Source organism: Condylura cristata, unplaced genomic scaffold (genome assembly GCF_000260355.1).
Source record: "Condylura cristata isolate star-nosed mole 26May11 unplaced genomic scaffold, ConCri1.0 scaffold00001, whole genome shotgun sequence".
Lineage (NCBI taxonomy): Eukaryota > Metazoa > Chordata > Mammalia > Eulipotyphla > Talpidae > Condylura > Condylura cristata.
The window spans coordinates 27,076,277-27,092,370 of NW_004567102.1; the positions used below are offsets into that span (position 1 = coordinate 27,076,277).

At 34.5% G+C, this 16,094-nt stretch overlaps 1 protein-coding gene across 1 annotated transcript; it reads left to right on the forward strand.

The window, feature by feature from the left end:
- Positions 1-2,803: 2,803 nt before the first annotated feature.
- Positions 2,804-13,317, forward strand: OGFRL1 (opioid growth factor receptor-like 1). The gene is made up of 7 exons (XM_012730407.1): positions 2,804-2,854; positions 4,489-4,575; positions 4,713-4,794; positions 7,808-7,886; positions 7,980-8,046; positions 8,152-8,297; positions 12,440-13,317. The coding sequence occupies exons 1-7, from the start codon at positions 2,804-2,806 to the stop codon at positions 13,101-13,103; spliced, it is 1,176 nt and encodes a 391-aa protein (XP_012585861.1). The 3' UTR covers positions 13,104-13,317.
- The last annotated feature ends 2,777 nt before the right edge of the window (positions 13,318-16,094 follow it).

The window sequence follows — 16,094 nt, forward strand, 5'->3', positions numbered from 1 at the left end:
TGGCCTCGGGCCGGGTCGGGGCGCCCCTGCCCGGGGCGCAGGGAGGAAGAACCACGCCAGGGAGAGGAGCCCGCGCGGAGCGACCCCAGCGCGCAGAGGGCAGGGGCGCTGGGCTGCTGCTCGTCCTCTGTGGACGGACCCTCCGCCGCGGCGGCCGCCCCGCGGACCCGGGGGCCTGCGGTGGCCAGAGCGTCGGGGCTGTTTGCTGCCGGCTTGGGGCCTGACCATGGGCTCGACGAGGAAGTCCTTTAAGGCAGAACCCAACTTGAACGGGTGTTTGCTTTGCCTCTGCGGCGCAGCTGGGTGATGCGAAGGTGGGCTGGGAGGAACCTGTTTAAAAATAGAGGGTTGTGAAAACCGATCTACTGCGTGTTATTGATAAAAATTACCCAGAATAAGGTGGGACTGCAGTTGATGACAGCGAGCCCTGTTCCCCAAGCACACTTCTACTGTGGGGTCTACAGCCATTAAAAGTATTGCAAGAGGTCTGCAGTGGAAGTTAGAACGCCACAGTTCTTAACCAAGTAAGGCCTTTAAACCTAGGAGTTTAGGGCACTCTTCAGGAATCGTATTTAAATCCAGAAGACTTGTTGATCCAACTGTACTTAAGTCATTTACCTAATAATTCAGAAAACTTTAAAAAGGAGGAACTGCGTAACTTACCCTGTGAAGGGTGAAATCGTGGGGGGTGTTTAAGGTTTGTGATTCTGTTAGGCCCAGCCATTTATCAGCGATGGGGGAATGAGTGAAAAAAAATGGAGCCCAAAGTCAAATGTGACCACAGGATTCTTTGCCAGAGTGGAGAAATCACCACAAAATATATTACAGCGCATACATTTTCATCATCATCTCTGTTTAGGTCAGGAGAAAACAAAAAAGTCGTAGTGCAGGTTCTATGCTAAACAAATTATTTCAACTAGTTTCAATTTGGGGGTGAGGTGAGAGTTGCTATTTTTAATCCAGTGTAGAGAAAATAGGATTAGGAGAAGCAGCCCAAGATCATCCTGGGAAGGAATGTTGCAAGCCCAAGTCCCTGTGACACCAATCTTTAACCTGTTGGAATTGTATTCCGGTTGAATGTTGGGTCTTTATGTTGCTGTTTCAACACTAGAAAAATATTAGATGTCATTTCCAGCTTATCTCTCTTATACTTGTTTCTAAAGTAAGTTACCTTCTAAAGAATTTTGGATATTAAAAACAAAACAAACAAGCAAAAAAAAAAAAAACAAAAAAACAAAAACAAAACCAAAAAACAGTTCAGATTCAGTGCAATTTAACCAAATCCAACTATGCAAAAAATTGGATGATTCAGGCATTTAACTAACTTCCTCTCCCCTGTAACAAATTTTCTTCTTAGTATTATAATCTAACTTAAAAAAAAAACTTTTCATTTTGCTTTTTGATTATTAAATCTCATTTGTGCCTTATTCCCCACAATTCATTTGCAGATACTACTGGAGCTATAGTTAATGTGTCTCTCAGACTAATTATTTCTCACCATCTCTACTGTTGTCATTGTTCAGGTAAATATTTGACAAGTGATAGTGCCATTAACTGAGATGAGGAAGTCCAGGGAAAAAACATCTTTAGAGATGAAATCAAGAATTCTCTTGAGTTTGGTATCCTGTTAGTGTAACAGGGTGGTCCCTAGGAAAAAGGGAAGTTCCAGGTTCCCTGCCCCACCCAGAAGGAGGGTAGAGCTCAGCAGAGAAAAAAGAGAGAAGAGAAGGAATCAGGATGGAGAGCCAGGAGACCCGAGCAAGCCACATGGAGCAGCAAGCATGTGATGAAGAAACCGTGCTTGTTTCCTGACCCTGGTTAAGGCAGATGTGGGTAAGATACCTGTAGGGAGGTGACTATGGTAGTGTTTATATTGATTTTGATTTTTCTCTTTTGCTTTTAGATTTGTCTGGCCATTTCTGACCCTTTTCCATGGGTCCCGGCCAGAAGGTGCTTTAGTCTGGTGGCAGGCTTTCAGGCCTTGCTTTGGGCCAATCCCTTTTGGGTTGACTTTTGCCCACGAGGGGATGGGTAACTTCAGGTGTTTGATTTAGAAGTTATATTCTTTGTGTTCCATATTGTATATTCATTGTATTAAAGTCCCTTTCATTAAAGTTTTATATGTTTTGTCTTGTTGCGGTGGATGGCAGAACCCACTTAGAGCAGGCAGGTTTTGGGGCTTCAGAGGTGTCCCTCTCTCCCTGTCATATAACAGAATTGGGGTGCCCTGTAACATTAGGAACCCAGACGTAGTTGTTGAGTAATTATATCTCTGAATGGAGCCTCAGTCTAGGACTAGAGTTAGCATATGATATTGGTGGTATTTTGAAGTCATGGGAGATAACAGGCCATCAAAGATTGTTGAGGACTAGGGACTCCTAGTCCTGAACACTCCTCCATTCAGTGCATTTGAAGAGGAGGAGGTGCCAAAGGCTAATAGGACAACTGTGTTTTTTTTTTTTTTCAATAGCCAGGGGCTAATGAAACAGGAAGAAAACCAGGAGAAGTGTGGTATCTAACTCTTAGTAAGAAGGGAGGTATTAACTGACTCAATGTGTAGTTCAGAGCTCAGCACTGAGAAATGGCTTGGCAAGAAAGATACCTTGGTGACATTGACAAAAGCCCCTTTGATGGACTGCTAAGAATGAGAGCCTAAGAGGGATGGGTCTTGGGAGGGGTGGAGGAAAGTAGTATCAGCAACTCTTAATGTTTTACTGTAAAAGGAAGCAAAGCTAAGGATCAACAATTGAGGGTGGGTTTAAATCAAGGAAGTTTGGATACTACATCCTGTTTGCTGAAGGGAATGATCCAGAACAGAGAAAATTTTGATGATCCCAAATCCTTGAAGGAGCTGGTAATGACAAAGGAATAGGAAAGTGCTCAAAAGGAGGAGCAAGGATGGATGTTGGCAGGTTGGTACAATTAGAGGTTGGAGGATTCAGTCATTGTCATGATAATCCTGGGAAGTATGAGTCATCTTCATTTCACAGATTATAGAACTAAGATTCAGTTAAGTGATTTGCTAAAGACCTCACAAATAAATAGCAGATTTAGGACTCTGCCCAAGTCACCTGACTCCAAGTTGTGGGCTATTGATACTGTACCACAGTTTATCTGATCTCTTTCACTTTCAGATTCTCATATCTAATGATCTGGACTTGGAGCCTGAAGTCTAGGGTTGTGATTCCTGCACACTCACTGGGCTTTCAGTCTTGTTCAACTTCTTTAAGCCTAGATTACCTTGTTTTTAAGGTGGTAACACTAATAACTGCTAGCCACCTGTGTTATAAGAATCCAATGAAATAATATACATGCAAGTACTTTGTAAATGGAAAAGCACTTTCTATACAAATGTAGGGTGATGATTCATGTGGTTGTAGCTCAGGCTAAATAGCTTTAGAAACTTGCTAGGCAGAGCTATTTTGAAACGTGTGGCAAGGACCAGAATTTAAGCTTTTCCTTGCTTATGTAACATGACAGAGTAGTTAATGTTAAACATCAGAGATTTTGGTGTTAAAGTATCTCTGTACTTGTAGTAATAGTGAGAATCACACCACTTTAAAAATGTGAGAAAACTGCTTACAGGATGCCAGTCTGTCAACATAGATGGGGGTGGGGGATGATGAGACAAGGATTGGGGGGTGAAACTCTTATGAATATTCATATTTAAATTTTGTCTTCTATTTCATCATTGTCACTAGTCTCATTGTCCTGCATGACACGGACACAAAACACTTTCTTAGGTATTGTGACACTACACACATTTCACATATAGACTATAATTGATTTATATTGACCTGCATTTTATACTTTAAAATTTACTCCATGGTGGTGGAAGTTTTGCTTAGAATATAAATTGCATGATTAAACTATCACATCATTTCACTTGAGAGCTTTTTATTTGTGTCTGTAAATTTTAAATTTGCTGGTTTATATTATATTTTATGATCACTGAATTAGCATATTATTTGTTTTTATGTACTTTTTATGGTGCTATATAGGATAAAGTTTAGAAACTAATTTGTTTTAATAGCTCTTTTGCCTTTCTTAAATATTACTTGGCTTAAAAGTTTAGCTAAATGCTGCAAAATGAAAATTTTCTTTGTAGAATTATCTCAACACTTTCAGTATTAAGTATTCTACATTTTGTCATAGAATCACTTCAGTAACCTGTGATAAAATATATATCTTGAATTCATTTTGTGTTCTATTTTTGATGGATACTGATTTTTAATAGTTGGGTTTCTTTAGTCCCATAGGTTTTTTGTAAAAATGTTTATTTAGTAAGTACCTTAGGACAAATGACTGGATTTAAATCAAGAAAATGGTAACTGTAAACAATATTAAAAGGACATTTATAATAATTTCATTACTCTGGTTATCTTGATACTTCCTAGATTTTATGGATGTTCTTTAATTTTGTTCAGGAAATTAATCAAGAAATTATCTTGCTTCAACTTGTAAATAGAAATTTACTTTTGACCTTAGGGTGGTGATTCCACTGAAGCTTCTGCCAAACCAAAGAGAAGTTTTTATGCTGCGAGGGATTTGTACAAATACCGACACCAGTACCCAGTAAGAATATGGAATGTTTTTTTTCTAAAATGTGAAATATTTTCCCTTTTTTGTGGTGCTGACGAGCAAACATCAGGGTCCTTGTGCCTTTTTTTAAACTATCCAAATGCTGGAGATTGATTTATTTTTTCCTTTAGCAGAACTTCAAAGATATCCGATATCAAAATGATTTGAGCAATCTTCGTTTTTATAAGAATAAAATTCCATTTAAGCCAGATGGTGAGTAATCTACTACTTTGGTAAAAGGCTAACTTGACTTAATAATGTATAACAGTTATTCACTATTTAATCTGTTAACCGGAAATAGTCTCAATAACAGTCATAACTAGTGAGGATTTGAACCAAGAAGCAGCCTGACAGATTTTACTCTGTGAAAATTCCAGCAAGCACAAGTTTGGATTTAGTTTATATAGACAGGAGCACTGAGTCATTGAAACAGCATATACAATTATTCTTCACAGGGGAACTTCTGAGTTGTCCTGAATTAAAGGTATGTGATAAAAGAGGAAAACAATATAGGATTTAGTTTCTTCTCTAAAGTATGTGCATAGAGCTGCAAACTGATAAATCTTTATGGGGCTTCTTGGTCACCAATGGGGGTGAAAATATGGACTTTATCTATAGGCATCAATTTGCATAGCTATTCCAGTCTACGCTAATGATCCTGCTTTCTTGTCTGCTGCAACAGGGAGGGGCCATTTCACAACATTTTACAGCAGATTCACAATTCTATGGTCAGTACATCCTTAATGCATTTATTCACTGAGTGACTGTACTTTGCTATGCAGTTCATTGTATCCCTATATCTTAGAGTTGTGAGCATTAACTTTGGCAAATGCTGGATAAATAACTATGGATTAGCAAAACCTTTCCACTACCTGATATAGTGACTGTTATAGGCAGTTGGGCCAATTTTGTGACAGGAAAAGAAATTTATAGAACTGTAGAATATTATTGAGGAACACTAGGGGAGATCACATTCAGCTTTTTCTTTCAAAGATGTTCAGTGAGTCTTAAAGTTTGACTGACTGCTGTGTTGGGTCATTTGATTGAAGAATTTAGTCTCTGGTTCCAGTGTTCATTGTTTTTTCCACTGTGCCATACTTGGAATTTATTTAGAACACAATTGAAAACTGATGTTTAATAAATTAACTTTCCTATTGATTTTTGGATTCAGGGGTCCCAGTTCAATGTTCTATTATCCTGGGAAGGGAACTGCAGTAAAGTAAATCTCTATAACGCTGCCAAATAAACTTTGTTCGTCTTTACAACTCTACAAGTTGGCCTCAGGAAAATTTTTTAAATCTGTAGTGAAGGATGGAGTTCCTATAGTATATGCACATTTCAGTAAAACATCATGCTGTGTTTATGGTGGTTATCCTAATTTTATCCAGGTCAAACCAGAAAAACTGGCTTCTATCATTAGAGCCCTTTTTCAGTGAGGTGACCAGATGGCCGTGCTCCTGCTCTTTGCTCTCAATAGAAATCAGGCCAAATCCATAGCAATATGTTAGGGAATGAAAGCTATGGAGTGCAGAGCTATTCAAGTGTTATAATAATAATCTTGTATTCTTTGGTGAATTGACTAGAGGAAAGAGACAGAAAGGCTAGGTAGTGTTGGGAGGAGGAATTCCTCCCAACAGATACACTGGTTGAGAAATCAGAACTAAGACAGTTGCTGAAATGGCTGGATTCATGTGTCTTTAATTTCTTTTTTTGGGTATCCCAAAATTCTGCTCTGATTTTGAAGGAAAACCTGGTTGAAAATGGTCTGTCGTACTTTCTAATGGTTAAAACACATTTTTTTTTTTACTAATTGAAACAATATTAAATTTTTAGGGCTTTTTTTTTTTTAAGGACTTGGAGGTAGGGAAACCATTTGAAAACATGCTGGGATAGATTATTAATTTGACTTCATTTTGAATTTAATAAAACTTGCCTAAAGCAAGGCCTTCAAATATTAAAGATACTGTGACAAAATAAGAAGTTATTTTGTATTCCTAATAGTGAATTTGTTTTTTAGTTACTAACTTAAAGCAATTCCTTCAAGCAGTGTATTAGTTTTTTTTTTGGAGTATTTATCAAATATTTATTTTGAAATCTTATGAGATTGGTGAGGGTGAGGAATTTTAGCTAAGGTCATAAAAATGTTATTCTAGTTTTTATATAAATTGCAGTTTACAATTTCTCCTCCAGCATGTATATGCATACATGCACACTCACATGCATACCTACTTCCCAGTAAACATAATCCTGTAATGATGTACTTTAGATAATTAAATAAAAGGAGGAGCAGTTGGTATGGGGAACAAAAAAGAGCTTGGGGAAATAAATAGTTGTAACATGTTGTTAAAGGCAACATTTTGCCTAACATTAAGAGTGGCCCTTTACTACAAACTGATGAAATTTGGAGGGCACAAAAATGAGATCAGTTATGTTTAGAGGCATAGTATGTTGTGTTTTTTATATCGCTGTCCAAGAGCCACATAATCAGTTGTGAAGACATAGACAGATTTAAGAAGTGGTTTCTGTTATCTGTCCTTAGAGAAGAGCAACAGAATGTGGTGGAGGCGGTTTACATTTTGAAAGCAGAAAGATCCTTGTTCTACTTTATTTTGTTAGTATGTGACTTTAAACATATCACAATTTCCTCATCAGTAAAACAGGGATAACATTACTGGTTTGGGAGAGTTCTGTGAAGATTAAGCTGGATGATGTTACCCTATGGCCAAGCATATTGTTAGCACCCAACACCATTTCCTTTCGTTTTTTTTCCCCTCCCTTTTCTCCTTTTCCTTTCTTTCCTTTTATCTTCCTCTCTTCTTTCTATCACCATCCTACCCTCCATTTATTTCAATTTGATGCTTTCTATTATTTAAAGAACTGTATGACTCACTGAGGCAGGGATAGACAAATAGTAAATATTTTTGGTTTTGTGAGCTAGATGGTCTCTGTTGTAAATATTTATCCCTACTGTGGTTATGTAAAATACAAAAATGAATGTGTATGACTGTGTTTCAATAAAACTTTATTTACAAGACAGATGGGAAGGTATAGTTTTCTTACCTTTGCTTTTGAACATTCTGCAATTTGAGGTGCTTTTAACATTTTTAAAGGCATTATTTTTATGTACAATTGTTAAATTTTTAACATAAAAATTAAGTGGTTAAATCTTAAAATGTATTCAGTGATGTTTAAATATCTGATTCATTTCCCAATACTTACTGTTTAGGTGTTTACATTGAAGAAGTTTTAAATAAATGGAAAGGAGATTATGAAAAGCTGGAGCACAACCATACTTACATTCAATGGTCAGTTACATACTATTTTTCTTGAGCCAGGTGCTATTTAATCATTTATGCTTTCCATTTTTAATTTGAAAATATTATTTTTCTGAAAAACAGGCTTTTCCCTCTGAGAGAACAAGGCTTGAACTTTTATGCTAAGGAACTAACTACATATGAAATTGAGGTAATGTAACTCATATTATCTTCAATGAGATGGCCAAATATAATAAAACATTGCTGTGTTATTGTCCTGGTAGCTACCAAATCATTTCAGCTTTTTTTCTTATAGGAATTCAAAAAAACAAAAGAAGCAATTAGACGATTCCTCCTGGCTTATAAAATGATGTTAGAGTTTTTTGGAATAAAACTGATTGATAAAACAGGAAATGTTGCTCGGGCTGTTAATTGGCAGGAAAGATTTCAGCATCTGAATGAGTAAGTAAATCCTCCCAAGATACATTAGGAGCCAGCATGTTTTTTTCCCTTGTTTGGAATTATCTGTGAAACATAGGAACAACTAGCAGATGGACTTGGGAATTTTAATTAAAAGGCTATACTATCTCCTACTTCTATTCAGAAACAGGACAAACCAACAACAGAAAAATAAAAATCCAGGTAAAAATACGGCTCTTTAACTACAGAGCTATTTGTTCCTGGCTTTGATACCCAAGCGTGGACGCTCTCCCTTGTTAGGCCATATTTATTTCCATTTATTGTTATTTTTTGCATATGTTTTTCTGAATCCCTTTTGTAGCTGGTTGTAAGCTTCTTGTGGCTCAGTATGTAGTTAACATCCTCAAGCATAGTTTTTTTTTTTTAGATTAAACCCATGAAATAAAACTATGACTTATAAAATTCATTGTATAAGCCTGAAATGTACCCAAATATTTTATTAAAAAAGAGAGAAAATTAAGATATTTTCTATTTAGGTTAAAAACAAAAGCCCATTTTTGGTTAATAAATCCCTGTGAAGAAAATTTTAAATTGGTTTATTTGGAATTGATGTGCTACAAGCTTTTGCTTGGATATTTATATATCTATTAATACTTACAACCAAAATTTAGTTTAATTATTTTCTTTGCATGTAAGCTGGCTCAATTTTTCCTTTCTAATTATAGGGTGCCTTACAAGTGCTGGACTATAAAACCAACAGCTTTGAAGCATTTGTTAGCACATTATAATTAGCTAACTGGGCAAGGACCAAGAGGAAAAAAATGAAGGCTAACCTAAGGAATGTTTCTGTGGCCAAAACGGAGTTTTGTGCTTCAATGAACTATTATATTTCTAGAACTTTTATTGTGCTTTGGTAAAATAATTTTTAATGTACTGCCTTCCTTTTTCTTCATTGTTAGAATCAACACCATGAACTTCTACTAAAACAAGGAATATATAGGCACAAAGTTTGTGATCCTGACTAGAAGACCCATTAACTCATAACTGAGGTTAAATTTAATTTATGTAGGGCATCTATAGAAAAATAAATGCCTCTGCCTCAGCAGTCAGGTAGCTATCTCTGAAAAAACTTTCTAAGCACTCACTTCATATGTCAAATGAAACATTATACAAATAGCTTATTGACATGAAGGATAGCTGAGGTAAAATCTTTGGAGCGAATCTTTATTTTCCATGGAGTCATCTGCATATGGTTTATCACTTTAGAGAATCTCTACCCTCAACTTGTTTTTGGTTAGAATAGTGATTTCATTTAGTAAATGTTTGTTGATGAATAAATGATGAATGAAGTACATTAGCTAAATCCTCCTTAGGGCTTTATTGTCAGATTCCCCAATTGAGAGCCTGCAATAGAGCACTTCTGAAAGCTATAGTTAAATGATTTCTTGGCTTGAGTCAGGGCAGGGGAGCCTGAACTGTCTGTCATTTTTCACTCCTCTGTTCTATGCAACCCTCTATCTTTCCTCCATCTATTCTCTCTTTTTCTTTTCCCTGGGCATTTCTCATATCTTTTTCCAAATGTGAATTAATGGCCTAGAATCTTCCAGAGAATAAATTTCCAAAAAAAAAAAATTGTATTGACTGGATTTGAACATATTACAGACACTTTTTAAAGGCAATTCACCATATATTAGACTTCTATTTTCTTTCTTTGGTTGAGTTTTCTGATTTATCATAAAACATATTAAGTGTTTTGTGTTTTTATTATATATGACATTTTGAGTTTTGTAAGAATAGGTAGGGAATTTCATATTGTAGTAGCCTAGCAGACAAAAACTGCTGAATGAAAGGGGAATGAAATCATGTTCAGTGTACAAGTTACCATAGCTAAAGAGATGAAATATTTTTAAATGTGAGAGTATGAATATACAGAGCAATTATGACAATGTGTTTTCAATTTTATTTGTAATCATTATGGATTATTGAACCAAATTTTAGATTCTGGAATACTCTTTTTATTTTCTGTTCCCTAGCTTGTGCCTTTTGTGTATTTCTTCTTCACCTACCTAATCTTCCTGACAGTTTTAGCTCTACTTATTGTCCTTACCTCTGCCTGGAAATCCAGCTTCTCTCTTTATCTGTTGTGGAATCCTGAAGACTCCCCACACTTTGCCTTTATTTGTGACACTTATTTCTAATCATACTGAAACATCCAATTTCTTTCTCAAGTAATGTTTTTCTAAAATCCTGACCTTCGTTCTCTTCAGCCCAAGTTCTTGTCCTTTTTTACTTAGTAAATACCAATTTTTTAAGTTTGAAGAATGTGTAGATTCAGTTAATATACAGATATTTTAACTTGGTCATTCACTTTATAGTAGATTTATGAAATTGAACTGGTTGCAAATATAGCAAATTTTGTTGTGTCATATAACTCCTTCTTGAGATTTAAAAAATATATATTCTTCCACTTTTCTGTGTTTATCTTTCTCACAGACTTATGAAGCAGTTATTATTCAACTTTTTAGAGTATACAAATTTCTGTACTAACCTAGCCATTAAGTCAGTTTTGCTGCTAATGTCACACAGATTTGTACTGTCTCAAAAGACTCTTACGTATTAACTACTGAAAAAATAGAGATTCATAAACTAAACAATAGCTGTGCTTTATTTTATCTTTTGCTTTCAAAGAGTTTAATATTGATACTTTTTTGGTAAATACACATAAGGAAGGAGATGATAAAAACTGCTGGATTTGTCTTTCTTAATATTTGCTTAGCCTGAATCATTAAGATTTTTATCTTGTGCAAACTATTCTTAAAATATAAGACCATGAAACTATTCCTTCAATCCCTCAGATAGTTCAACATCCTTCTCTACTTTTTCCAAATAATTTGCTAGTAATTCCTAAGTCAAATACTTAGCAATACTTGGGCCTTCTGTTAGTCTGGGCAGGTATATGCAATGCTTATCTTTAGTGTCTGAAGTAAAACAGGTTTTAGGAAGTTAGAAATAAGCGATAGCTATGAAAACTGGAAATAACTGCAGTGATATTAATACCTGGACTGTTAATGTGATATATAATTTAATATATGCAGTTGAGGATTCCTTTGGGATGCAAACTATGTGTAGGTAATAAGGCAGCTTTAGACAAAGTAAGGGAAGCAGATTATAAGTTATGACATCTGACAATGGTCTTAGTTTTAGGACAGAGAAGAAAGATGTTAGTGCAATCTGGGAAAAAAAGCAGATTTGGAATCAATGCCATTAGAAGCAAAATTTCAAATTCTCTGATAGGGAAAGAGCAGAGGAAAGTGAGACCAGGGACAGAAGAAAATTAAGTTATTGTGTTGGGATGTGCACAAACATGGTGGTCCTTAATAAATGTAAGATAATATTTAATGTTAACATCACTATCGTTATTTAATATCTGTGTTTTGTCCTATATGCCTTGCATGTGAATCAACTCAATTGATTTTTATGGCAGCCCAGTGAGATATAGGCCTCTTTACAGATGAGGATACTGAACTTTACAGAGACATTATAACCCTGAAAACCAGGGTATGAACTGAGGTGACTTAAAATTCCATGTTCTGTATATGATTTAGTGGAAGAGGCTCATATCTCCACAGATGAGACAGATTTCATCCTTTTTCAGATTTGTTCTAGCAACGTGGAATATTTTTTGTTGTTTTTCTATTATGAATTGATTAACATGGAGGAATTAGCTTATCAGCTCACATTATACATTGTGTATTTCAGCAGATAGCTAAAGTTGCATGTTTTCTCAGCACTGGTTACTTGTGATGACTACATTACTGTTGTTTAAAACAAATGCTCTATTAGTATTCATCCTCAGTATATTTAACAGACAAACAATATTTAATAGACAAACAATTCAGCATCAGTGGGAATAGTATTTAAATCTAAATATTTCCAAATATTATGATCTATACAAGAATAATTTATAGTATACATTTGAGTTTCCATAGATTGCCATTATACTGAGGTATAGGTGGTTGAATACCTAGTAACTTGTTCTTAATGGTGTCTATATAACATCTAAAATTATTACAAGGCACATTTTTATGGTTTACAGTTTCATAAAAATATGTTTTCTAATCATTTCTCTCTCCTATGTTTCTCCACATGCTTTCTTCCTCATTTTATCCAATCCTTTCTTCCAGGTCCCAGCACAACTATTTGAGAATCACTCGTATTCTTAAAAGCCTTGGTGAGCTTGGATATGAAAGTTTTAAATCTCCTCTTGTAAAATTTATTCTTCATGAAGCTCTTGTGGAAAATACTATTCCCAATATTAAGCAGAGTGCTTTGGAGTATTTTGTTTATACAATTAGAGACAGAAGAGAAAGGAGGAAGCTCCTACGTTTTGCCCAAAAACATTATACGCCTTCAGAGAATTTTATATGGGGACCTCCGAGGAAAGAACAGTCAGAAGGAAATAAAGCCCAGAAAATGCCTGTCCCTCCAGCCTCCAGTCACAACAGCCAAACTTCTATGCACAAAAAAACCAAGGACCTCAAAAATTCGTCCTCAGCTGTTCATGTAAATAGCAAAACAGCTGAAGATAAAAAGGCAGCACCTCGAGATCCTGAAGAGACAGACAGGCCTAGTGCACAGCTCAACAATGAAGCTGTGAAGCCAAGAAACACAGAGAAGGATGGTAATGATGAAATTTCAAATTCTCAAACTGTAAAAGCAATGAATAATGTGGCAGAGAAAAAAGAGAATGCATCTCTTTCTGAAAAAGATGAAGAAGGTGAAAATCACAACAAAGACTGTGAAAATTCTGGAAATACAGTTTCCCATGATGATATCCTATTACAGTGAATTATCAGAGAGCTTACCCACAAGTTTAGGTAAGGGAGGAAAGCACTACTGTATAACTTAACCTAAGAATAGAAATCACATTTCAAGTTTTAGCCATCTGCTTATGATTCCTATTGTAAGCATTTTGTTGTTTCACATCTTTTACTTTGGATTACAATGTGTTGAATAATTAATTTAATTTTAAAGTAAGACCCAATAAAGGGATATATTCTGTGACACTTTTAGGCTATATTTTCAAATTCTGTACACAATAATTAGTTTAAAATTGTTTTCGGTCTATCTGGAAATAATCATCTAGTAGTTGATAAATCAAATTATTTTGAGAGATTATAATCTATAGGAAGAAAATCAAGAAGATAATTTTATTGTGTTGCCAAACCTATACCTGATTTATAGGTTAAATTTTTTTAAGTGGGAGGAAAGAATCTGTAAATGGATTCACTAAGTAATCTGTATCTTTTAATTACAATACCTCAACATGTTTATTTTCGAATTTTGTTAAGCAAAAAAGTAAAACAGATGTTCGATATTCTTGGGGATTCCTGCTCTCCCAGCCCTTTTATTGGTCTCATTGACTTTTTCTTTTCCTCTCTTTCCACACTTAGCCTAATACTACCATCTTGTCATTAGCATGTACGTTTCTAGTGTACCTTCAGATGATCTCCTATATAGAAATTTAAATGGAACTAAGAGGGCAATTTCAACTGTATGATTATAAGAATTTGCTTTTGTTTAAAATAATAAAAAATATTTTCTCCATTAAGTGCTTAAAAGCAAATTTTGATAAAGAAGTCCAAGAAAAAAATTTTGCTTTTTATGTCTTCCATATAAATTTTGCTTGTTTGTAAGTACAAATGGCAGATAAATTAAAAGGAAATGCTTTATTTAAAAAAAAATGCCTCCTGCATTGGCAACAAGGTGGTAGTAGTCCCTCAAACAATGTATATTTCAGTGTTATGTGGATTATGAAATTAGTACTATTGCTTAACCCATTGTATCTTAAACACACACACAACTTAATACAGCTTTCAGTTGCCAAGCCTTGAAGTTGAGAATAGATTTGAAATTCTATATACTCAGTTTCAGTAAGCACTTAATACATATTAATAGTGGTTAAGAGCAAATAATTTAACTCCTATAATATTATGACTATTATAAAACAAATTATGGCAAAAATGTTAATGCATACATATATAGTTAAAACAGTTAGTAGAAAGAATTTATTTTAGTTTATTTCATTTAGAAAGGAATTGACTTGCGTTTCTTAGGCTTTTAAGAAAAGTTCTATTCACTTTAACCCCCAAAGCATTTTTGCAATGTCCTATTTTTTAACCACATCTTATCTTCACTTACCTCTACTATCTTCATTTTCAGCATAGGACTTTTAGAAAATAAACACAATCATATACTTTTAGAAATATGATTTTATTTCTTAAAGTTTACATGAAACATCACAGCTCCTTAGCCCCGACTTTTGTAATGTTAGTGACACATGTGGTATATCATATTCCAATAAATATAGAACATTTTCTCATTTTCAGTTCCCATAATAGGCCAATTTTTTGTTGCTTATACTGTCTTATGAATTGAGTATTAGGATTTAGGAAGAAGTCTGCTTTTGCATTTCAGTTTCTTTTTCACATTTAGGAAATACATGGACCCTCTGACACAGTGCTAGTTACAGCAATGTCCCCAGTAAGCTCACTAGTTTTACAGGATTAGAGAATAAGGGTAGGTTGTTGCATACGGTTGAATTTTAGAAAGGTGATAAATTTATTTAAAAATATCTTACCAATTTTGGAGCATAATAATATGCCAACATGTTCATGCTGCTTTCTAAGTGTATCATAAACATTTCTGAACAGATGTTAACATTTTACTAAACAGTGGCCAGCTAGTAAAAAAAAAGTGGATATAACCCGAATTACTTAAGACATTGTAGTACATCAGAACACTTAAAAATAAAAATATTTCATTCAGAAATATAACTTGCAGAATATTATTCCTGGTTGGGGGGTTTGATTAGGTAGTGTATTTAGTCTCAAGGGGAAGCTATCTGGCTCCATCTAAACGAGTGGCCTTTTCCAACATGTTTTTTTTTTTTTAAATGCACATCATATGTAATAGTACATTTAATTTGTAATAACTAATGAAAGAATTAGTGAGGACATAATTTCTTTTATAGATAAAAATGATCAGTGTCTAAAACTTTTTCTATTAAGAATAATTTGTACATTTAGTAGCTTTTAAAATAAGTGCAAAAGTTAAAGATATGTATTTCTGTGTGTCTTACATATGAAACAGTCCTCTGGGTTTGATGCTGATATTTTGTATTTTAAAAAACTACCATATGCCTGCAGAAATTTAGTGAAAAGCTGTTAAAAAATGCGGTGAAGCATGGCCAAATAGCTAGAAATATTATTGAATCTTTGCAAATGCATAGTCTTTATTGTTGTACCACAGACTGCAAATATACTATTGGCTATTACAAACACTAGCTTGCATTTCACAATGCTGCTTGATTAATCTCGTACATTTCTAATTTTTGTGCTTTTGTATCTTCAAGGAGATGACATGTGAAAATATTTTGAAATACTGTAAAGTGATATATAATTATAAGATATATTTCTGTACAGTAGAGAAAAAGTTTATAACATAAAGAATATTAAACCACCATACATTTTCATCATTTAATCTCATAGCAAACTCAAAAGAACCATGATAGAAGTAAGAACTATCTCTACATCAAGTTCAGTTCTTAGCTCAAGGATTATTTTGTATAGTTTTATGTTGAATTTAGGGTTTGAAACTACTTTTTTTGAACTTCAAAAAAACAAAACCTACAACTCAGGAGTTAATTGGTTGATTTGACAGAGCATATTTGGTTAATTGCCTAAAGTTAATTTTCTCAAGTTTATAGTGTAATTCTGGTTGAGTTTATAATCAATTGAGTGTCTAAATCAAGCAGTGTTTTTTTTTTTTTTTTTTTTT

Bases quoted from the DNA above. Each gene is read 5' to 3' on its own strand.
- OGFRL1 (XM_012730407.1), top strand. From the start codon at position 2,804: ATGATCCAGAACAGAGAAAATTTTGATGATCCCAAATCCTTGAAGGAG. The intron at 7,887-7,979 runs GTCAGTTACATA...TCTGAAAAACAG, and splicing joins AACCATACTTACATTCAATG to GCTTTTCCCTCTGAGAGAAC. The intron at 8,047-8,151 runs GTAATGTAACTC...TTTTTCTTATAG, and splicing joins TAACTACATATGAAATTGAG to GAATTCAAAAAAACAAAAGA.